Raw genomic sequence first — 24667 nt, forward strand, 5'->3', positions numbered from 1 at the left:
GGGTGTCAGTGCCCTCTAACATCCTACTATTCAAGTACAAATGCTTATGTTTACAAAGTATTTACAATTCAGTCTTGTTCCTTTTAAAACACAACAGCTATCTGGGTACAAGAGTTAACAAAAATAATAATAAAGATTGCGAAAAGAAAAACCCCCGCCTTATCAGGCACCAAATCTGAACAAGGGCTTGGATCCAAACTTCTGCTTCCCACTGGGTGTTTTAAAAACAGTCTGGCTTTCACTAGAATTAATGTCTCTTATTTAAAGAATAACCGGGTTAACTGTTTCCACGGTGGCCAATTAGAATTCTGACAGTGTTTTGACTGCTGCCTTTATACTGTACGTTCTGAAAATTCTGACTCATTCCACGTCCTATCGGTATGAACCCTGATTCACAAGAAGGCCTAGACAACAGCATCCTGAACACATACTTAATTCTTAAATTAGAAAGTTTAACCTTTAAAACAAAGGCCAAGAAAACAGAATAGAGGGAGCATTTTTACTTAAATGACTGTACTGAGTACCACTCAGGGCAATGGTAACATCTAGATGTCACTACACTGAGTGATGAAAATAAAAATGTCTTCTGTCCATACTACGTATTGGGAACTGCTGAAGAAAACACACTTTGGAGACAAAAGTTTCCCTCAGGAGTTAGATCGCATTTTTCATTCGCACAGTAAGACAGGGGCAGGAATTCCACGCTGCAAATACTCAGAATCCCAGTTCTGCTCTCTTAAAAACCTTTTGTTGAGAAATGCTCCTAAATTCTCTTCTAGTGTTGTAGATCAACAGAGGACTTTTGGACTTTTATTTAGGCAAGCATGTCTAAGACATTCTAAACTAAACGCACTCCACATTTTATCACCATCTGAAAGGAGACGGCCAATGCTTTGGAAAGGACACAGAAAAGCGAAAAGGGTGCACAAATTGAAATGACAAAAAAGAGGATTCCTATATATTCCAGGAGTAAAAACTTTCACTGGGAACCAGACAGGAAGTACACTCAGCCTCCCTGAGAGCTGCACTCGGGACAGCACGGGCCAGACCAGAGTGAACGGGTCGGCTGTAAGAAAATAGAAGACAGTGCTCTGTTTTCACACGTTCAGTAAACTGAAATGTTAAATCCCCTGTTTCTTCAACACTTGATTTTTACTTTTTCCCAAATTCCTTATCAAGAGCTCACAAGTGAGCTCCCAGTTGACTTCACTAAACACCGCCACATTACTGTCCACGAGACCTGCAGGACAACACGCTCCTTAATGTCACTTAAAGTGAGAATGGGAGGAAACCAAGTAGACATAATTTAAGAATCTTTACTGTGCCCAAACTGACACTTAGTATACAAAAGCCTAATGTAACCTAATTTCCTGGACCGCATAATGTAAAATAGGCCAAAATAGAGACACAGCACAGAGGCTGTTACTTGGTATGTACCTTTTTGCTTTGGTGAAAACTTGAAGGTACGGAGACATTATCAGCCAATCAAGCCCACTAAGACTGCGTTCACTGTCTTGCCACAGTAAAACAAACAAACAAACAAACAAAAAAACCAAAAACAAGAATAGTAGGAAACACTGGGCTTCCCTTTTTCCCGCCACAGCATCCCTCCCACAAACAGTGCAGGTGGCTTCCCACTTGACTGGCAGAACCGCAAGTGAGCTCACCTGTCTGAGAGAACCTGATGTCACACGTGCACGGTGGAGCTGAAGGGCCACTGCTGTGGTTAACACGTCTAGATGCACCAACAGGCCACCTTAGACAAAGGTTTCTCAGCTCCCCTGATCGAGCCTGGGCTAGTCATGGCAGCAAGGAGGTGTCCGTGACATGCATCCCGCCCTCACCCAGCACTCAGCTGTCACATCTGCCACAACATGGCCCTCATGTGGTCCTCTCGGCTCAGACCAGGCCACAGCAGAAGCATCTCAAGGTTCCCTGGAGTTGGTTAGCACACTCAGTCCACGACAGCTTTGTCTAACAGCTGGGGACCTGTCCTGATGGCACTGAGATGGGCACCAGTCCACACGTTTCCTTCGAGTCACACTGAGTCACACAGAGGGTGGGGCCCGGAAAGGCCACACTGGCTGCTCTCTGGAATGAAAATTCAGCAAAAAATTTCCCTTGAACACGGCTGGGTGCAGGTCCCATGTATTTAGATGGGTGTTGGGCGTTTCCCTCAGGAGTTAGATCGCATTTTATGAGGGAAGGAAAAAACCACGCTGGCTTCTTTGGAATGACAACCGATCTCGGGTGATTCACTGTGGACAGGCTTCTCCTCCGTGCGGACATGGTGTGCTTTCCAGTCAGGCAGAAAGAACAAAACTATGGCACACGCTATCCAAGACCATGTTTTAGCTTTAAAAAGCCTGCTGTGTGCTTACTGCACATTGCAAACGGTCTCTGTAATGTGCAAAATGCTAGACACCAACAGGGAAAGTCTAAATGGCTTTCAAAACCCAGTACTATTGCTTTTCAGGAAAAAGTAAAAGGGGTAATGATTTAGATAAAAACTTACTGTACCTTTTTCAATTAGTCCCATAATACAGAGAAGGGGCCTTCGATAAGGATCCCTTTTCCTGCAGCGCAGGAGCGTTTTAATAAAATGGTTACACCACTTTGCTTCAACGGCAGCGTTCCAAGTGCTGACTGTCTCACATGACATTGTCCCCGGGTCAGGAATAAACGCAGCGTTCTCTGGGAGGAAGGTAGCTTTGCCGTGGCCACGAGGCTGCCCCTGCCGGGCTGACTACTGGCACGGGGGTTTGGTGGGAGTCTTTAGCCTGACGGCAGGGACCCTCATTTGTAACTTGGGCTGCTGGCTTGGGCTATCAGAGCTGGCTGGCACCTGGGCTGGGTTTGGAACCCCTGGGGTCTGGATCGGGGTGGACGCCGTAGTCACCACTTGCTGCTGAATGAGTTTCTGCTGGACCACCTGCGCTGTCGCGGTCACCGCGGGGATCACCTGCACCTGCTGCCCGGCCGCTGTGGCCTGCGTGAGCGTCACGGTCTGCGGAGAAGCCTGAGCCAAGAGAGTCAGAAAACACACGTTGCCCAGAACACTCAGCCCAGGGACAGGACGGCGGACATTCTCTGGGGCGGGGAAGGGGTTTGAGCAACTTCGCTAGCAGGTGTGCTTTTATGACACGTAAGAACTATCAGCCATACCAAAACGTGAACTCCGCTTTCTAACTGAGCAAAAGTGGACAATGAAAATATTGTTGCTTTTAGACTAAAACCAGATGTCTTTGGGAAAAAGGGTCAGAGTTGGGTCAGGGGGCTGATTTTGTTATTGTTGTAAAGCTTTTAACACTATTTGGTTTCTTAAAATTTATATGCCACTGTGACTTTGAAAAAAATAAAAAAATTTTAAAGCATTTCTTTAACTTTAAAGCACTGTGCTACACAGTCACATCTTGTAGCCACAAATGAGGACAGTGACGGAGCCTGAAGGGCGACTTTCCTGGGAAGGTGAAGCCAACGGTTCTCACAGCACTTCTGCTTGGGGACCACAGGTCGCAGAGAGCAGGCTGCTTTCTCAGGTCTGGGCTGCTCTAAAACCGCAGGGACGTGTCCTTACTGGGTGGGACATGGCTAAGATTTCCTGTTGAGCGAACGATCCTAGACATGAGCACAAGATGAGGCTCCTGCGGCACAGCTGGCATGCAGTCTGAGCATGCTCGGCCAGTTTTTTCCCTCCCGTAAAGAGTATGAAGTGTTTCCTCCAAAGTGAATGTTTTTATGTGTCTCATGAAGACCAAAAGTGATTCTCTAATCATTAACATTCTACTTCCTCAGGATGAAAACCACGAATCCTCTTCACTCGGGCAGTGTGAAGTGGATTGGGTCTGTGTGTCCCCACGTCCTACCTGTTGGGAGGCAGAGGCCACCTGCTGGATGCCGGCCACGGGCGTCTGCTGCTGGACAACTTGAGGGAGCTTTGCAACCTTGGACAAAACAAAAAGCCACACGTAGAATCCACAGGACTGTGTGCACAGAAAGAGAATTTTCTCCCCTTTCTTCTCAGTTCTTAATGTAAAAAAAAAAAAAAAAAAAAAAAGACCAGGTGACACAAAGGAGCAATCCTCAGGGTGTGCTCACCTGGAATACTAAGAACAAGTTACTCACCTTAGCGGTGAACAACGACTGCCTCCCTATTTGCAATCACTTGTAATTTAAGCTTATTTTTGGTCTCGCACTTCAGATAATTTTTTATTTTAATAAAGATTGCTCCAAGTTTATATGAGAGAATGAGACTAAGGATGGAATTAAATATTTGAGCATCCCATGAGTTCGAGAGGGCTCTGCTGCGCTTGCTCCGGGACGGAGCCACCGTGTGTGGGGTGGACGGCAAGTGAAGCTGGCGCGAGGAGCCTGGGTCAGACCACCGCCCTGCAGCCTGGGCTGGAGATGCACCAGATTTCAAGAGTGGTTATTTTATCAATTTCCTACCTTTTTCTTAAAATCATGATTGAGATTTTACCATTTACAAAACAAAACTTTCCACCCCATGTCTACTTTCTATAAACATCTCGCTGCCTGCGTCCCCTGTTGTCTTGACACAGTCCAGGATCTGGGCCGCGTGTGTCTGACCAGCCGTGCCAGGGACGCAGGGCAGGCTCCTGCGTGTGTGGCCGCGGGGGACCCCGACTCCGACGGCCCCACCCCTTGCTTGGTTCTGTTATTTATAGAATAGGGGTGAAAGTAAGTCTTACCCAAGATAATTCTGGGGAAAATATTAAATTATGTACTTATAAATGACAAAGCTCCAAATAAATGTTAGCTCTCATTATTAAAATTAATCAGAAAGCATTTACTAGTTACTATTTTGCAACTTAAAATAAAAAAACTTGAATAGGATTCACTAAGGGAAGTGCCCCGGTTGTCACTGCAGAGCTGATGGGAAACGGATACGCCAGCTACCACAAGGCTGGTTTCGGGGCCACGACAGGCCAGGACTGAGATGGGCACAGCACTGAAAATCCTGAGACGGCTTCAGTAAAATACTAAGAAGACACTTAAATGCACGGAGAAACTTGCGAGGAGCAAGGGCCTGCCGGTTCCAAACCTAAGCAAAGGCGGATCCCAGGCAATGAGCAGAGATGTTCTGCAGCCCTTGCCCAAGAGCACCTGCCACTCGGGGAGACCTGGCACCGTGGTCCTCGGGGTCTCACAGGGCACAGCAAACAGGACACGACCCCACTCTCAGGGAAGAGCTAACGGGAGAGCCCCAGGCTGCCCCCCAGCGGCCATCCTGAAGGGAGACACTGTCACCATAAAGGTTCCCAAAAGCTGCGAAGACCGCACCACACCCCCTTCCTCCAAAGGGGGCCGTGAGGAAATCACCTGCCTGGAGCCTCAGTAGCAGGGTCAGGGGCCGGAGAAGGAGACACAGGTTTAGAGACCCGACGGACATTGCCTGAGAGACACCAGAACGTCAAGCCACAAGCCGAGCGGCACGTCCGGACGGCACCCACAGGAGCCCAGCAGAAGCAAGACCCCACCTCGCCCCGGGCCGCAAGAACGCCCTTAAGTAGAACTCACCGGAAGCCACAAACAACGCATGCAGCAAACTTGAGACAGAGATTATCAGACACAAAGTACCTGCACGCTGTGAGGCCCGACAACACGAAGCTATGAACAAAGACCCAGCAGATCTGGGAACTTCTAAAAATAAAAAATATATAATAATCAAAATAAAAATTCAACAGACAAGGTAAGAGCAGATCAGACCTAACCAAGGGAATGCGTGACGTGGGGACAGTGGAGACGTCACTCGGATGCAGCAGGACATGATGAGAAACAGAGAACATGAATGGCGTTGAGAGACTTGGAGCATGGGGGGGGGCAGCCCCAGCCCCAACCAACCGTGGCTGGTCATCTCCGAAACTGGTGACAGGTCAGCCCCAAACTCAAGAAGCCACCAAACCCTAAACCACAGTGTCAGAGCGCAATTGCCGAGCACCAAAGACCAGGTCTCAACACAGAGGGAGAGGAAGACAGATGCCGTCGCAAAGTGGCGGCAGACAGACATTCGCTTCTCATCAGCAACAAAAGCCAGAGCCAGGGGACAACAGCACTGACCTACCAAGAAAACAAACGTAACCCTGGAGCTCTGTACGAAGCAAAGCTACTTTTCAGGAACTTTTGACGGTGAAAGACAGGCCTTCTCCAACACTGACGGAAATCCCAGAGGACGGCCGAGCGGAAGGAAAGCCATCTCACGTGGGAAGTCAGAGGCGAAAAGGACAGAACTAAACGCAGGCTAACAGCAGCACCTACGTGCGGGCGGATGAACAGACCAGCCGAGGAACAGGCAGAGACGCCACTAACACCACACTTGAAGTGTGTGTGGAAATTGTAGGGTAACCACTTAAAGAACAGAGAGAGCACTGAGAGTTTTCAAACTAGGAGAGGTGCAAAAACAGCACGACAAAAAAAGAAAAGACAAGAAAAGAAGGCCCAAAAGAAGGCAAGAAAGGAAGGCAAGAGAAAATAGAACAAGCAGAACAGAAAGTTCAAATAAAATGGAAACAAAAAATTCAAATAAATCAGTACTTGCATAAAGATAACTGGACGAATGTTTCAGATAAGGACAGAAAGGGAGACTGAGCAGCAGCGTCTGACTGCACGCTGTCTACGGTAGTAAGTGTGACACGTGACCGTACAGAATGGCTGACAGTAAAAGGAGGAAAAGGAAACATCAGAAAATTCTAACAGCGGATGCGCAGAGCTTTCTTAATCTGACGCAAAATAGGCTAAACAACCAAAGATGTCACCAAAGATAATGAGGGTCACTTCCAAATAACAAAACTCAAACAGATAAACCCACATGTAGCTCATAATAAGCCTTCTAATATATAAAGCAAACTAGAAGGAAATGTAAGGAGAAACAGATGCAGGTATGATCACAACGGGAGATGTAAAGGCCCCTCTCTCAGTAACTGGCACCGTGCGGCACAGCACAGGCAGCAAACCTGCCTCAGCGAGAGAGAGAGGTCCCACCCTGCACCCACCCTGCAGACTGCTCGGGAAGGACACAGAACGGCTGTAAAAGCTAACTTTAATTTGGACCATACTGCCAGTTTCACATTTCGAAGACTGAAATTGCTCAGACCTCACTCTCTGACAGCAAATACAACAGTGACTTTTCAAAGTCAGTAATAAAAGACAACTAGAAAAACTCACCTGGAAATAAGAACCCAGGCAGCAAAAAAGAAATCAAAACGGAAACTCAAAAATACTTAGGACTGAAGGAAGCCCAAATAATAACAGTTGTGAAGAGAGCTCAAGTGGTGCTCCATCTTAACACGTTAGGAAAACAAGTAGCAAAATAAACTCAAAAGAAGCAAAGGAAAGAAAGTAAAAACCCCGACCAGTGAAGTGCAGCACAGAAGTCAGAGGCAGCATCGCCAGAAGCCGTGACGCAAACACACAAAGCAGCAGTGAACTAAACTGACCCACGCACGAGGGAGACAAATGCCGCAGGGCGCAGGGCGCCACCCCAGAACGCAAGGGTGAGTCAGTGTTCGAACGTTCCACGGCAACAGCCCATTACACTAGCACGTCTGGAGAAAATCCCAGATGAACTTCACACTCCGTGTATCCACGGTGCTGGCAGCCTCTGGGAAGCCTGTGCCCACGGCACGCTTTATGAAGGAGGAGGTAAACACACCTGAACAAAGTAAGTAAATTACACAGTATGTGTTGAAGGGATGTTATGGAAACAAAGAGAGCAGGAAAGGTGACCAGGAAGTGGGGCTCAGAGGACAGCTGAGAATCCTCTCTGAGCACACGGCACTGAGCAGGCTGGGGGGCACCGGTGAGCACGTGCAGTGGGGTCCCAGGCTGCACCGTGCAAAGTGTGCTGAGTGGGCAGCGGAGGAAGGGGCGACAGCAACACCCAGGGGAAGGGGAGCGGGTGAGGTGTTGGTGGCAACAGAAAGTGGTTGTTCTGGATGTCTTCCAGAAGGTAAGCCTACAGTATCGCCCATGGGCTGGAGTGTAAGACAAAGAAATGAAACGAATGCAGAGGTTGCCCAAGAAAGGACAAAGCTCTACAGAGTCCAAGCTGCCCTTCCTGAGCCAGATGCCTTTGGAAGGAACAGTTCAAATGTGCACACCTGAGGATGAGCCAGCTCCATGGGAACAGTTCCCGTGTGCCCACCTGAGAGACGAGACGGCTCCATGGAGCAGTTCAGGTGTGCACACCTGAGAGACGAGACAGCTCCACGGAGCAGTTCAGGTGTGCACACCTGAGGGATGAGCCAGCTCCATGGGAACAGTTCCCGTGTGCCCACCTGAGAGACGAGACAGCTCCATGGAGCAGTTCAGGTGTGCACACCTGAGGGATGAGCCAGCTCCATGGGAACAGTTCCCGTGTGCCCACCTGAGAGACGAGACAGCTCCATGGAGCAGTTCAGGTGTGCACACCTGAGAGACGAGACAGCTCCATGGGAACAGTTCCCGTGTGCACACCTGACAGACGAGACAGCTCCATGGAGCAGTTCAGGTGTGCACACCTGAGGGATGAGCCAGCTCCATGGAGCAAGTTCAGGTGTGCACACCAGACAGACAAGACAGCTCCACGGAGCAGTTCAGGTGTGCACACCTGAGGGATGAGCCAGCTCCATGGGAACAGTTCCCGTGTGCCCACCTGAGAGACGAGACAGCTCCACGGAGCAGTTCAGGTGTGCACACCTGACAGATGAGACAGCTCCATGGAGCAAGTTCAGGTGTGCACACCTGACAGACGAGACAGCTCCATGGAGCAAGTTCAGGTGTGCACACCTGACAGACGAGACAGCTCCACGGAGCAGTTCAGGTGTGCACACCTGAGGGATGAGCCAGCTCCATGGAACAGTTCCCGTGTGCACACCTGACAGACGAGACAGCTCCATGGAGCAGTTCAGGTGTGCACACCTGAGGGATGAGCCAGCTCCATGGAGCAAGTTCAAGTGTGCACACCAGACAGACGAGACAGCTCCACGGAGCAGTTCAGGTGTGCACACCTGAGGGATGAGCCAGCTCCATGGGAACAGTTCCCGTGTGCCCACCTGAGAGACGAGACAGCTCCACGGAGCAGTTCAGGTGTGCACACCTGACAGATGAGACAGCTCCATGGAGCAAGTTCAGGTGTGCACACCTGACAGACGAGACAGCTCCATGGAGCAAGTTCAGGTGTGCACACCTGACAGACGAGACAGCTCCACGGAGCAGTTCAGGTGTGCACACCTGAGGGATGAGCCAGCTCCATGGGAACAGTTCCCGTGTGCCCACCTGAGAGACGAGACAGCTCCATGGAGCAGTTCAGGTGTGCACACCTGAGGGATGAGCCAGCTCCATGGGAACAGTTCCCGTGTGCACACCTGAGAGACGAGACAGCTCCATGGAGCAGTTCAGGTGTGCACACCTGAGGGATGAGCCAGCTCCATGGGAACAGTTCCCGTGTGCACACCTGACAGACGAGACAGCTCCATGGAGCAGTTCAGGTGTGCACACCTGACAGACGAGACAGCTCCACGGAGCAGTTCGGGTGTGCACACCTGACACCTAAGACATCTCCGTGTAGCAGTTCAGGTGTGCACACCTGACACCTAAGACAACTCCATGCAGCAGTTCAGGTGTGCACACCTGACAGATGAGACATCTCCATGCAGCAGTTCAGGTGTGTACACCTGAAAGCTAAGACAACTCCATGCAGCAGTTCAGGTGTGCACACCTGAGAGACGAGACATCTCCATGGAGCAGTTCAGGTGTGCACACCTGACAGATGAGACATCTCCATGGAGCAGTTCAGGTGTGCACACCTGAGAGACGAGACATCTCCATGGAGCAGTTCAGGTGTGCACACCTCAGGCCTGAGGGTTCAGACATCTCCGTGGAACTGTAAAAGGCAATTAGGATTAAGAATCTGGGATTGAGCACAGTGATCAGCTGCAAGTATAAAGGTGGGCATCATTAGCACCTACACAGTCCTTAAAGCCTCGAGGCAGGAGATGTCCGGGGAGGGAATGTGTACAGATGCTTTTTAAACAAGACAAAAAACACTATAACAAAAATAAACAAAAACTTCTAGCAAACTATTAGGTCATTAAATATGAAATGTCTGATTTAGAATCAAAAATTTCGTTTATTATATCTCAAAGAAGAAGCAATACAATTCATCAAAGTATGTGCCTAGACCATTGACACAGTTTTGCCATCTTAACGGTAGCTGTTTATGCCAGCAGCGAGGAAGCGTGGAGAGCCAGTGGCAGTGAAATCACAAAAGGCATTTTCCACAGCTACTTGAGAATGGAATAGTTTTCCTTGCAAGAAGGGCCCAAAGCCTGGAAGAAGCGGTGGTCAGTTGGTGCAAGGTCTGGTGAACACAGTGGATGACGGTTTCGGTAGTTTGAACAGCACTGTTTTTTTTGACGTGGTCTTGCAAGAAGATTGGCCTGTCTCTATTGACCAATCTTGGCTGCTTAATCGCAAGCATCCTCACTATTTCATCTAATTGGTTGCAGTAGACATCTGTTGTAATTCATTGACCAGTTTTCATGAAGCTGTAGTGGATAATGCCAGTGCTGGACACCGAACACACACCATTAGCTTTTTTTGATGAATATTTGGTTTTGGACTGTGTTTCAGCACTTCACCTTTACCCAACCATTGTGCCGAACGCTCGCAATTGTCAAAGAGAATCCACCTTTCATCACACATGACAATATGGTGTAGAAATGGTTCACCTTGATGGCGTGGCAGCAAGGCAAGCTTCCAGAGGGTTTCTCTTCCGATGCTCGTCTAAGTCGTGCGGAACCCATCTGTGCAGCTTCTTTACCTTGCCAATTTGATTCAAATTGTCCAATACTGTTGGGATAGTATCGTCAAACCTTGCTGCTAATTCCCACGTAGGTTGAGCTGGATTCGCTTCCACTACAGCTTTCAGCTCATCATTAGCCCCTTGGTCTCAGGTCGCCCACGTGGCTCAATTTCAAGATTAAAATCACCAGAACAGAACTTCTCAAACCATCGACGTACTGTGCGTTCATTAGCCACATCCTTCCCCAACACTTCGTTGATATTTCGAGTTGTCTGAGCTGCACTGGTTCCACGATGGAACTCATATTCGAAATAACACAAATTTTTGACTTACCCATGGTTTCACAAAAATTGCTCTAAAAAAACTTTGAAAGATAATCACAAGCCAAACTGTGTGTTTGAAAGACTAAGGAGTAAACATAAATATTCACAATAAAAATAAAATAAGAAGTGTCAAAGTAAAATGTCAGAGATACCATCAAACTTAGCACTTTAAGAAATCGGACATTTCATACTTAATAACCTAAATCAATCAGAATTTTGTTACTCTCATTGAAGGGTGATTAAAACAAAAACACTTGCAGCAAACATCACACTTCCGCTTCTGTCTGGCCACTTCTGCTGGCCACTGTCCTGCAGGTCCCAGACACCACAACAAGGCAAGAGAAGAGGTGTGAGGAGGAACGGAAGAAGCAGACTGTCATCGTTCACAGATGACAGAACTGCACACAAAGAAAACGCAAAAACCCTACAGCTAAACCATTCAAATAAGAATCCACCGAGGTTGCCAAAATAAAAAAATCAATGTACAATAACGTACAACCAGACAGAAAATGGAAACTTAAAATCTATTATTTACAAAAGCGTCCAAAAATACTGATTACGTAAGAATAATTCTAACATATAAGACTTCTATGGAAAAAATTAAAAAGCTTAATTAAAGCATTAAAGTCTCAAGTAACAAAAGACACATCATGTTGGTGAATCTGACGCCAAGACTGTAAGGACGTCAGCTCTCCCCAAACTGATCCATAGAATCACTGCAATTCTAACAAAAACGCCAAGTTTCCACATTAGTGTACAAACTCCATGAGCCGATTTTGTCGACAGGATGTGCAAAGCTCAGATCAGCCCCGACTGCCCCGCAGAGGGCTTGGGGGGGACGTGCCCCCTGGCACCAGGCCTGGCCGCGTTGCCAGAGCAGTCGGGACGGGGAGGGGAGGACGGGCACTGAGGGGGGTGCGGCTGGCACAGAGCCCCGACAGAACCCCACGGGACCACTGGGGGAAAGAATGGACTGTAAACAGGGCTGAAAACAACACAGTATTCGTACGGCAAATTAAACTGAATTCCTATTTTTGTGTCATATGCAAAAACCAATTCCAAGAGGACAAAGACCTAAACGAGAAAGCAGAATTACAAAGCCTTCAGAAGGAAATACAGGAAGCCAACGCCACAACTCCGGGAGGGATTTCCTAAGCAAGACACAAGCAGCTCTACCCAGAAACGGAAAGACTGGCACCTCCCACAGCCGAGGCTTAGGAAATCCCGTTCCCTGGAAGACTGTCAGGGGAGAGGATGGGCCGCCACACGGGGAGTCTGCTGCAGCCGGCCCAGGACTGACCTCCGGGAGGCAAAGACAAAACCGCAGCAGACCTGCCAGGTCCCCCCGCGCTCTGGAAACCGCTGGACATGCGATTCCGCCCCACGCGCCCTGCACCTGCGCCCCAGACAGGCGGACGGCACTCGCTGCTCAGAGGGAGCCACCCACACGGCGAGTGACATATGCAAAGCCCCGGGGCTTCTCCCAAACACGCTCCGAGAGGGAGGCAGTTGCCACACACCACGCGATGTGAGTCTATGATGCTAAGACTTTCACCACGCACAGCTGAGTTGGCCACCCACCACGCAGTGACACGTGATGGCAAAGCTGGCAGCAACGCCAGGGGACCCCGGCCACCCCGGCGGAGGAGAGGGGCATGTGGTGTTTCCTCGCCTGGGCAGCGTCCAGGGTGCTCGAATCATCCTCATCTTCACACCTGGCCCCTCCCGCCCACGTGCCGTGCCTCACCACACACGAAGCCTGGCTCCCCTGGCTCCAGCCTGCCGTGCTCACCTGGATTTGGGTCTGCACCTGCTGCGTCCCGGCCAGTTTCTGGGCCTGGGAGATGGGCGTGGTGAGAAACTGGGTCTTAAGGGCTGGCTGGGTGGCATAGGTGACCTTCTGCTGCGGGCCCTGAGCCGCGATCTGCTGTGCCGTTATCTGGGGAAAAGGGACGCTGAGGGTTAGAGCCAGCAACAACCGCGGCCCCGCTCAGAACCTTCGGCGACCACCTCCCGCTCCTCAGGAGCCCTCGGCGCAGGACCCGGCACCTGCACACAGGCCTCCAGACAGGCACTGCGGCCCGCCCACCTGCCCCTGCCCTGCCCCCACTGCCCCTCCTCCAGGCCGGCTCGGCCCACGCAGCCACGATGGCCTTCCTCTCGGCCAGCTCCTCAGGGAGTGCCCCTCCGCCTGGCGCCAGGCTGGGAGCTCTGTGCCCGCCTGTGGGGGTTCACCGTGACACCTCCACAGCACCTGGTGCAGGTCTGTGCAGTAGATGACTGACCTCGGTCACAGTTTCTCAAATCTGACTTAATCTGACAGACACCAAGGAAATATTTAACACAATGGGTGACAAACCCGGGTGTAAAACTTTTGCTGTGAAGTCTAATTCCTAGTTTTCTCTGCCGGGCACCACAGCGACTGCTGTGTCCGCGTCAGAGCCCGTGTTCCAGTGCCGGCCTAGAAGCCAGAACCACCAAACCCGCAGCAGGAGGGCTGGCTCACGGCCACCGGGAGCCACAGGAGTCCACAGCTGGACATGACAAACCAGGTGTCACGAGGGGAAGCCCCTGGAGGCGGAGACACCTCACAGCAGCACCTCCCTCGTGCCCATAAACGCAGCGCTTGCTCTGAGCGGCCGTGGCACCGGCTCAGGGCCCAGACGTTTCAGCAGGGGTGGGGGCTGTCTGCAGGGCCCCATCCCTGCAGGCGGCACGCCCTCTCTCCCCTCCCCTCCTGGCGCAGGCCAGGGTGGCTCCCTGCCAGGCTCCCCGCCCGGAGACAAAGGAGGTGGCATCCCAGGCCTTGCCCAGGAGTCCCGCAGCCCCAGTGGGCTGCACCTGCCTGCCTGGGCCTGCAACACCGCACCCAGGTTCACCACGGTCCACGCAGGCCCCCACCCCACGCCCACACGTCCTCACCACACCCCAGCTGCTCCAGGCCCCGTCCTCAGATAGCAGCACTGAATTTTGAAAGGAAGGAGACACCCAACAACGACCACACTAGCACATCCACCCTCAGAGCCGTGCTCAGAAACCCGAGTGCTCCCTGAGGACCAGGCCCGCCCCGGCAGAGACCCCGTACCTTCTGCTGCACGGCTGCGGGGCCCTGGGCCACCTGCGGCTGGATGGCCTTCTGCGGCTGGACAGCCTGCTGCTTCAGCTTCAGCAGCTGCTGGACGTGCACCGGCTGGGCCACCACCGTCTGCCCTGCAGGCACCAAGGCGGGCTCAGTCCCAGCTCCACGCCAGGGAGGGAGCCCACGGCTCACCAGTCTGTTCAGACTGACTCGCCTCCGTACAGAAAACTATGAAATGCAAAACCGCACGGAGACGGCGCCAGCCCTCAGATACACTTAAAAAGTTTCTGGGTTCAAAGATTACACTTAAATAAAAATATGGAAATTTGAGAATGCCGGTGGTTAACTTCAGGACCAAAACATGTACTTGGAAACCTCTGAGAGGCTTGACACAGAAACACACACGCCGTGCGTGGAGGGGGCCGAGTCAGGACACAGCGAAGACGCCCCAGAGAAGGCGCGAGGGGGAGGGCAGGCACCTGCTGCTTTCTGCGGCTGCCCGATGGCCACGCTGATCCCCGCGACGTTCATGGGCAGGGTCGTGACCCCCGGAGAGGAAACCACGGCCGCCGGCACGGACACGACAGGAGGCTTCGCCAAGGCCACCTGCGCAGGTTGGGGCGCCTGGGCTTGCATCTGCCCTGGCGCCTGCAGCTGAGAAGCGGGAACCCGGGTCTACAGGACAGAAAGAACAGCAGAGTCCAGAGAAACTGAGGGTATTGTGTGTCTGTCCAAACACTTCCCCACAAGAGCTCAGGCCGTGGCAAAAGAGCCGTGGCACTGACGAGAACGCGGTGACTCGCATGCTACGGGCACAGCGAGGCAAGGCTGGCCCCCCGCCCCTCCGAACCCACCACCACAGCGCCCCGGGTGGGCTCGAGCAGGAGCTAGCCCTGGGGGTGCTCAGATGGGAACAGCAGAGACAGGCCTCTCCGCGGGCGGATCCGCCCTGCTTCCTGCAGAGGCCCTGGGGGGTCCCCTCAGCCTGCACTGGGGAGCAGCCCACCGCCCTCACCCCAAAACTACTGCCTAACTCCCGCCTGCAGCCCTGTGGGATGCTGCTGCCTCCTGCTTACCGAGGGCCCCGCCGCCAAGCACTTACCTTAAATTAGATTTTTAAAAAGGGAAATGGAAACAGGTCTATTTTTATACATACAGAAACTGAGATACCCTGAGAAAATGCAAGGAGGAAAGTAAAAATGGCCCATACTCCTAGAATGACCCATATGTGAACATTAACTCTGGTATTCAGCTCCTGGCCATTGTTCGTCTCTGGGGCTTGCTGTGAAACAATGTAAAAACGGGCTGAATTACAGCTATTTAGTCTTCCTTTTACAATAATCAGTTTCCAAGCTGCTTAAGATTCCATTGTTTGCTCTGTAACTGATTTAATGAACTTGTTGGTGATGGACACTTAACTTCCTCTCACATTGCTGAACTCAAGCTTGCTCTAGTCCTTCTCCAGGACGTGGTACATCGGGCCGCTGAGTCTGACAGTGTGCCGGTCTCTACAGCTCAGTTACCAAAATCCCCTCCAGAAAGGCCCTGGGTTCCTGTTCGGCGAGCCCCTGGCTGCACCCAGCCACTCCTAGGTGTTCCCACTCTCCTCCTCTGAATGCGAGTCTGTGTGAACACAGGTGAAGCCAAGCTTCTTTCTGTGGTTTCTCATCTGCTTCTACCAGGCTCTGGTCGCCCTGCTGTGGGGTACCTGGCCCCAGGACGCTGACGCCCGCCGAGTGTCAGTCTTCCCAGACACCTTGCTGCTCTCCCTACTGTAAACTCTCCACGTGCTCTCCCTGCCCACAGAGTAGGCTCCTGTGAGCCGCCTGGGGCTTGGGACCTCCCACTCCTGCCTGCCGCTGCCCTGCACGGCGCCCTCGGCCCTGCCTCTGCGCCACGGCAGCAGGGGTGCCCGGGACACTGTGCTGACCCCCCATCCCCCACGACGTGCTCACTGCCCACTGCCCCAGCGTCTGGTCCCTGAGAAGCTTGTGACGCCTTAACCAGCTCTGGGAAGTGCTGCTGTCAAATGTTCCCATGGGAGCAATTGCACCCTCTCCAGGAACTTAAGTTCTTAGGAGAAAGATCCCAGCTCACGTTTCCCTCGTTTTATTTTATTTTATTTATTTATTTTTTGGGAGATAGGGTCTCGCTCTGCACTCCAGGCTGGAGTGCAGTGGCATCATCATAGCTCCCTGCAGCCTCCACCCCCTGGGCTCAAGGGATCCTCCTGCCCATAGCTGGGACTACAGGCGCCACCAAGCCTGGCTAATTTTTTTCTATTTTTTGTGGAGATGGGGTCACACTATGTTGCTGAGTCCAGGCTGTTGAACTCCTGGCCTCAGGCGATCCCCCCCGCCTCGGCCTCCCAAAGTGCTGGGATTAAAGGCATGAGCCGCCACGTGGAGTCATCATGCTTCACTCATAAGTCAGCCGTGACACCTAACACGCTCCTGCACACACAGTGACAGTTCAGTTAAAACGTGAAGAGACGCCGCTTTTGGAAAACAAACAGGAACTGGGACTTACGAGCCGGGCCACCTGCAGGTTGGCCACGGTGGTGCCTGTGAGCAGGGCTCCGGGCCGCGGGGCTGCGACCGTGGTGAGCTGGGGGCTCTGCTGCTGCGGGGGCTGCGGCGGCTGCACCTGCACCTGTGCCGGCGGCTGCGGGGGCCCCGGCTGGGCCTGCGGCGGCGGGGGCTGCGGGGGCAGCTGCAGCTTCTGCTTCTGCATTTTGATGAGGTGGTCCTAAAGCCCAAACAAAGCATCTTCTCTTCAACATTGACTGTATTCCAGTCTTTCAATTATATATCTTGACCTTAAGTTACTCCCCTACTGCCCGCTAAACACCAAAGTAAACGCCTGCTAACATACGCAAACCAGCCCCGGGGGCCTTTCCAACGCTTTCAAGTGTTCATTTACTAAAAATTAGCATTTCATCAATGAGAACTGGAAACAGTGGTTCTGAAAGGCAAGTTCATAGCAAAATTTCTAGGTTCTTATCTCTCACAGCAAGCCAACTGAAAGCTGTAGGACCATCAAACTTATTTATTAGTAAACAAGTTAAATAAAAAACTTATTTAATAAGTCCCATGTCTTTAAAAAAAAGTAAAAACATCAAAATATCAAAATACTAATTAAAAAATATTTTAAAAAATACATTTCTTTTCTTTCTAAGAAAATGTACGCTGAGCTGCTGACAACCGTCAGATCTCCTACATGCTGGACATGAAAACGACTCTGAGCGTGACGAGGAAAGGGAGCAGTGGACAGAGGGACAGGCGAGGGACAGCCAAGCGGGACTCCTGGCAGCTCCACGAGATGAGGATTTGCGTGAAGCCACTGGGGTCTCGGGGCGGCCGACTCGGGAGAGTGAGACGGCACCGGGGGTGTCGGGCGGGGGCCGCAGCCTCACCCGCCTGCTGGACAGTCTGCCTCTGCCGGGCCCAGAAGCTCCTGAGCACAGCAGCTCTCTAACTTGGCACTGCCCGTGGGACTCCTACAGCGACTAAATGGGCCAGACGGGGACTGCGCATCGTGGTGGCCACTGAGCCCTCGCAAGATGGCTGGTGTGACGGAGGAAGTGCGTGTTTAAATGCTGCGTAGAGCCCCCGCCAGCCGGCGGCCGCTGCACCAGGCAGCACGGCTCTCCCCCGCGGATCCTCCAGCGGCGGGGGCGGCCGTGAGACGCTGGGGAGGCCCAGCCCTGAGCCACGCAGGGAGGCTCGCCTCGCACGGCCGCAGGCGCCAGGCCCCCACTCAGTTCCCGCGGCTCTGACAGCCCTCGGCGAGTCCTTCTCCTCCTGCGCCTGGTGGAGCAGACCCAGCGCAGGACCCCCGGCGGCCCCAGGCCCGGCTGGAACGTCCAGTGTCCTGCTTTCACTGCGTATGTTTGGGGGGCTACTTTCTATCACAAGTATTAGCGACTTCCCCATTTATGGCAGGGATGTAACATTTCCTTTTAGAAGGAACACACTGACATAAGCAACAGCTATGCTGGAACACAGACCAGCAAAACCCAGCTGCATCGGAGCCCGAATGGCCAGCCAGGTCTCCACAGCCTGGTCTCCTGAAACCGCCGAGAAATGAAAACTTTCTCCCAGCGACTGCCCTGGCGAGAACAGCACCACGTGGGCTTTCTAGTCTCTGGAGACGGAACCGCTCCATACTAAGCACAGAAAGCTCAGCAGGAAGATGCGTTTGCAAACAGGAAATTAAGATCTCCAAAGTGCTGTGAACAATCTGTAAGACTCTTCTCAAACGCAGGATCAAAATATCAGTGTGTGGAAAGTTTCATATAAATGAAACAAAACATGCTTCCTCCCCAAAAGCAATGCTCATTTTTGCAAAATGCACTTTGAACTGCATCATGCAGCAAGGCACCCTCTCACAGACTCTTACACCCGCCTGTAAGACACACATCTATGCTTTCCAGGGAAATGCTCACCGGCGTCAACTTGCCCACAGCTTTGATCTGCGCCGGGGACTGGGCCTGGCCCTGGATCTGTGGGACTTGCACCTGGGAGGGCGGCGGCGGTGGCGGCGGCTGCTGCTGCTGCTGCTGCTGTTGCTGCTGCTGCTGCTGCTGCTGCTGCTGCTGCCTGAGGAGCTGGAAGTGGGCGGGCGTGATGGTTTTCCCCGGAAGCTGAACTCCTGCGGCTGTGGAGAGGTCTGTCCGTCAGGCCTGGACACGTGACCCTCGCCCACCCTCCGACCCTCCCTTCTCCTCAGGAGACAAGCTCCGGGCCTGCTCTACCTTGGGACACTTGGGGCACCAAAGACCGTGTCGGAGTCTGCACTGGGGTCAGGCTGGTGGTGGCCACAGCCGAGGCTGTCACAGACGTGACCGCGCGCACACCCTGCGTCGTCACCATGGACACCAGTTCGGTGGCTGCTGTGGCTGGGGAGCCGACTGCTCGTGGCTGGGGCTGGCTGTGAACCACCTGAGCAGGAGCAGAGGCTCCAGGTGTCTAGAGAACGAAAACAAGAGGACCTTGTCACCGTCCCACACCGTGCCCAGGGCTTCTCACGCTCAGAGCAGGAAAGCAAAGCTGACCTAACTGCCCAGGTCGAGGGATGAGGCACGGTCCAGCCTGCAGTCTTTGCACAAAGCATGGGCATGTACCGGCTCCGTGCGTAAATTCAAGTATGTGCCGTAAGCGGCAGAGCACTGCCCTCCTGCAGGGGATCGGCTGCCCCCCGAAGAAACGCCAGGCTCAGAAGGCAGTGCTCCCGCCCCCGTCTGCGAAGGCCGTCCTGCCCCTTACCTCACTCACGCCTTTTGGTCCCAAGGAACGTCATGACATTCTCGACTACTTCCAGGTGCGTTGCTCCCCCAAAGCACGCAGCCGCAGTCCCGCCTCTGCACCACCACCCCAGTCTGTGCAGAAGCTGCGGCCCCAAATCTTTGCACTTAGGGTCTTGTGGCATCTTAACTTCATCTTGCCTAAAATTCAGAGCCTCCTCACAGCCCCCGCACCCCACAGTCTGGACAGGGGGTGAGGGCGTGGCCGGCTCAGACCTGGCCCCACGCTCCCAAGTCCCACAGCAAGTTGGAAGACAGGCACCAACACTAACGCCACACCTGCGAAATTTCCTTCCATGTTCACTCACCTCTGCCAGGTCCCTGCGTTCACAGGTGCAGTCTGTGCTCCTGGACTGTTTAGTTTGCTTTCGATCTTTTTTTTTCTTTTTTTTGAGACAGGGTCTCGCTCCATCACCCAGGCTGGAGTGCTGTGGCACGATCATAGCTCACTGCGTCCCCAAACTCCTGGGCTCAAGGGATCCTCCTGCCTCAGCCTCTCGTGTAAGTGGGACTACAGGTGTGAACCGCCATGCCCTGCTAATGTTTCTTTTTTTTTTTAATTTATTTTTTGTAGAGATGGTCTCTGCTACATTGCTCAGGCTGGTCTCGACCTCCTGGCCTCAAGCAATCCTGCTGCCTTGGTCTCCCAAAGTGCTGGGATTACAGGTGTGAGCCACCACGCCTGGCCTGTTTTTGATCCTTTTACATTTAAATCTAGCATGTTATTCTGTGCTTTCTATTCAACTCAACTATTGCATATTTCTTTTAATCTCCTTTCTTGTTTTCTTTCAGATTATTTTTTTCTCATCCAATTTTTCCCTAGCAAAGATCAGAAGTTATACACTCTATTTTTATTCTTTTGGTGGTGCATCTAGACATTTTATGAATACTTATCAAAATGTAAATAATTCACACTCTTCCTGAATGATAAAGAGATTTAGGACATGTTGATGCCTTTACTCCTCCCCAGCTCATGTTATTATAGTATGTGTTAGTTTCATCTTTTTTAATCCCACAGTGAATTACTGTTGTTTATGGAATCAATTTTAACCTAGTCCACACGGTTATCATTTCCTCTGCTCTACCTTCCTCTGGTTTCTCAGACCTTCCAGGTGGGAACACCTTCCAACTGTTGAAAGCGCATTGGTGTGGCCAGGTGTGGAGGCTGAAGCAAAAGCACTGCCTGAGCCCAGAGTGTGAGGGTGCAGTGAGCTACGGTAACACCAGTGCACTTCAGCCTGGGCAACACGGCAAGGCTCTGTTTCAAAATAAATAAAAATAAAGTACATCAGTCAGTAAAGATCTACTAGTAACCAGTTCTCTCAGTTTTTGTTTGAAAATGTCTTTATTTTGCCCTTGCTCTTTCAAATATTTTCAAAAGTTGCAGAACACCAGAGTTGGCAGTTATTTTCTTTCATTATGATGAAGAGAACATTCCATCAGCTCCTGGCCTCACTGCTGCCATTAGGAAGCTCCTGCACCTCCAAGGCAATCTGTCTTTTTTTCCTGGCTGCTTTTAAGATCTCTTTGTCATTGGCATAATGTCAGTGTGGACTCCTTTTTGTCACCCTTGGTTGGGATCAGTTGGGGTTTTTGCATATACAGATCAGTGTCGTTAATAAGTTCTGGAAAATTCTTCCATCTTCAGATACCGTCTCTGCCTGATTGTCTGCCTGGCACTCAGTAACCATGTATTAGATCCTCTCACTCTATTTTCCACGGCTCTTAAATCCTCTTCCACGTGTCCATCTTGTCACCCCACGCTGCATTCACAGTGACTTCTGATTCATCCTCCAGCTCACCGACTCTCTCTTCAACTGTATGATACTGAGCTCATCCGTAAGGGTACCATACTTTTCATTTGTAAAATTTCTCTACATTCTTTTTAAATATGGTTTCCTGTTTTTTATAAACATCGTCAACCTTCTATATCTTTAAAACAGAAAATATAATTGTTTTATAATCTATGCCTGGTAGTCCCAACATCTCAATCTTTAAGGGTCTGTCCATCATCTGTTGCTTCTGCTGGTTCTTACTCCTGGTGCCTTGTTTCCTTGTGTGCTTGGTTATTTTTACCGTATGCTACTCCTTACGCTTGAAAATTATGTGTGGAGACGCTCAGAAGTCAAAGATGAACGTGTAATCCTCCAGAGAGAATCTGTATGTGCTTCTGGTCGGCTACCCGGGAACACGACCCCCCTTGATTTGAGGGGGTTTCGGGGACACTTTCAAGGCAGTATCAACTTGGGCTGCAAACTGACAGCAGAGCTGACCGGTAGTTTCAGCTTCTCAGGGGAGTCCCCATGTCATTTGTCCCCCTGCTCCACACAAGGGCAACTCCCATTTTAGGCCCTGACGGTAGAGGGAAGACGAACGTGACTGCCGGTTCACTCCTGCCCTAAGGATGTGGGCTTTTGGGACCCTCCCTCAATGTGAATCTTCACCTGGGCAAGGCCTGGGCTCGAACTTGAGTCCTCTTGCACCACAAGCTGAAGTTTATTCTCAAGGCAGACACAGCCTCAATGCGTCCTGTTTATGTCTCTGCGTTTCTTTTTCACTTAGGTTTTGGCCTGATAATTCTTCTTTTGTCAGCTCCTTGATTTTTTAAATTTTTACCCAGTAATTTTAGTTCCCTTCATTAAGAGAGTGGTGTAAAAATAACTTAACTCATGTTAGTAGCAAAACAGAAGTCCTTTTCTGGACTACTGGAGTAGTTTTCTCCCCGGCCTTTTCTGCTCGAATGGAACCTGCATACGCAGCACTGCACGGACCTTCCTGCGACAGGTTCCGCTCCAGACCTTGAAGGCTCCCCACTGCCTGGCGCACATATCCGTGTTCTTCAGCCCAACATCCGACCTCCGACACAATCGAGCCTCAGCGTCACACGGCGCCAATCACACAGGTGCCACGCGATAAACACCTGTTAGAGGGAGGAGATACCCCTCTGCTCACACATGCTGTGCTGCGTCCAACAGGCCGGCTTGCTGTTCTCCACACACCACCGCGTCCCACCTGGCCCTCTGCTCGCACCACTCGCCCTGCCTTCGGAAGAGCCATCCTCGTGGACGACACACGTCCTCCTCTTCTGAAGCCCAATGCCACCTTCTCCAGAAAGCCCCCTCTAACTCTGCGAGTGAAATCGCCGTCCGCCCAGCGCCTGGTCCGTACTCTCTGACATTCCAGCCACAGAACCGTACGAGACCCCCGGAAGCCGCCACGTCTGTAGTTCGTAGTTCTACGCCCGCAGCACCGGAAAGGACATCTTGTCCATTAAGAGCTGCTCAAAAAATCTGTGGTGAATGGATGACTTTATGTTTTAAAATATCACAAATACATGTCTTTTTCTAAATAAACGTGCAAGGCAGTGATTTTGGCTGCCTGCCCTCACAGAAACAGTGGTATTGGTCACACGGAGTGTTCCCAACGCCAGGAGCCTCACTAACAGCTTCTGTTATCGATGACTAAGCCCAGAGTGGGTTGTTGCAAAGCAGAAAGAAAAATAAATGAATAATCCTCAGTCACATACTAGACAAACTGTTTTTACATACGTTTTACTGCTTAGAGAGTTTTAATTTTTTAAGTCCGATTTATTGAGGAATAATTTACAGAGAGTAAATTTACCTGTTGCAGGTATACAGTGCTGCCTTCTGGCAAACGCACGTATGACTGAAGAACTAATGCCACAATCCGGACGAGGAACGGTCCGTCCTCCTGAACGTTCTCAGGCACCTCTTTGCAGCCAACCCTCTCCCCACCTCCACACCTCATTTACCTGTTTTCTGTCCCCACAGTTTTGCTGTTTTATGATGTTATTTAAATGGCTCATACAGCACATGACGCCTTTTGAAACTTCATTCACTTGGCAGCAAAACGCACCTGAGGCTCCTTCACGCTGCTGCGTGTATCGGGGGATCACCCCTCCGCAATGCCGGGTGCTGCTGGGCTGTGTAGACGTACCGGTTTATTGGTCCATCACCCGCTGAGGACATCTGGGTTGTTCCTTTTTTAGCAATTATGAACAAAGCCACTACAAATGCTCGTGTTCGGGTTCCTTGTGTAGACAGGTTTCCATCTATCTTGGGCAAGTACGCAGCAGAATTGCTAAGCTGCATGGTAAGTTTATGTTTAATTTATAGAAGATGGCAGACCCGTTTTCCAAAGTGACTAAGACTTTGCATTCCCACCAGCAAAGTGCCGAGTGCCAGCGCTCTGCATCCTCACCAGCATCTGGTACTGTCCGGGTTTTGTGTCTACTTTTCTTAAAGCTATTCTCTGGTCCGCAGCACTGTTTTGTGTGTGAGCACCAGGAGACCCCGAGACACTGAGAAGGAAGAGGAGGGCGCCAGGCAGAGATGGGGCAAAACAAGCTCGTCTCATACATCACTGTGCTTTTAATTTGCATTTCCCTAGTGGCCAATAGTGTTGAGCACATTCTCATGTATTTGCTATTCATCAATCTTCTGTCCATGTTTTAAAGTTGTTTCTTACTGAGTTGAAGAATCTTTTCATGTTCTGAACACCAGTCCTTTATCAGATATGTTTTGAAGATATTTTCTCCCAGTCTGTGCTTTTCATTTTCTTAATATTTTTCAAGAAGTTCTTAATTTTGATGAAGTCCAATTTATTAATTTTTCTTTCATGATTCACAGGTTTTTGGTATCCTAAGAAATGTTTAGCTAAACCAAGGTAGCAAAGATTTTCTTTTTTTTTTTCCTAGAAATGTTGTTTGGGTTTAAGGTTTATGGTTTTTGAGTTTACATGTGGATCTATGATCTCTTTTGAGAGACTTTTTATATACAGTGTAAGTTACGGGTCCAGGTTCATGGCTGTGCACAGGGCTACCCAACGGTCACAGTCCCCTCGGCTGGAAAGACTGTCCTTTCTCCACGGAATTCCCCCGGTGTCTCTGACAAAGCCAACTGGAAACAGCTACACACGTGTGCATGTGTGTACGTGGGTCCACTTCTGGACTCCCTGACCAATTCCATTCACCCACACGTCTCTCTTTTGCCAGTGCAACACCGCAACACCGTCCAGACCCTACAGCAACGTCATCTGCGTAAGAAGGACGCTTCTCAAATTCCAAGGGGGACAGCACCCTACTTGCACACGCGCTACTGACTTTGGAGCGCAGTCTCTCCTCACTCAGGGTGCAC

The 24667-nt window shown here is 51.2% G+C and overlaps 1 protein-coding gene across 1 annotated transcript in view; it reads right to left on the reverse strand.

Moving 5' to 3' along the window:
• Window positions 1-24667, reverse strand: part of LOC138401820 (E1A-binding protein p400) — a 100822-nt gene continuing 76155 nt past the window's right edge. The window contains exons 47-54 of the mRNA XM_069497418.1: window positions 18963-19176; window positions 18654-18865; window positions 16736-16954; window positions 14686-14881; window positions 14213-14337; window positions 12920-13066; window positions 3867-3944; window positions 1-3019 (exon numbers count right to left, since the gene is read on the reverse strand). Of these exons, the coding sequence (XP_069353519.1) occupies window positions 2747-3019; window positions 3867-3944; window positions 12920-13066; window positions 14213-14337; window positions 14686-14881; window positions 16736-16954; window positions 18654-18865; window positions 18963-19176 (1464 nt within the window). The 3' untranslated portion in view covers window positions 1-2746. The remainder of the gene's footprint in view (window positions 3020-3866; window positions 3945-12919; window positions 13067-14212; window positions 14338-14685; window positions 14882-16735; window positions 16955-18653; window positions 18866-18962; window positions 19177-24667) is intronic.

This window comes from Eulemur rufifrons, chromosome 21 (genome assembly GCF_041146395.1).
Source record: "Eulemur rufifrons isolate Redbay chromosome 21, OSU_ERuf_1, whole genome shotgun sequence".
In the NCBI taxonomy this organism is placed as follows: domain Eukaryota; kingdom Metazoa; phylum Chordata; class Mammalia; order Primates; family Lemuridae; genus Eulemur; species Eulemur rufifrons.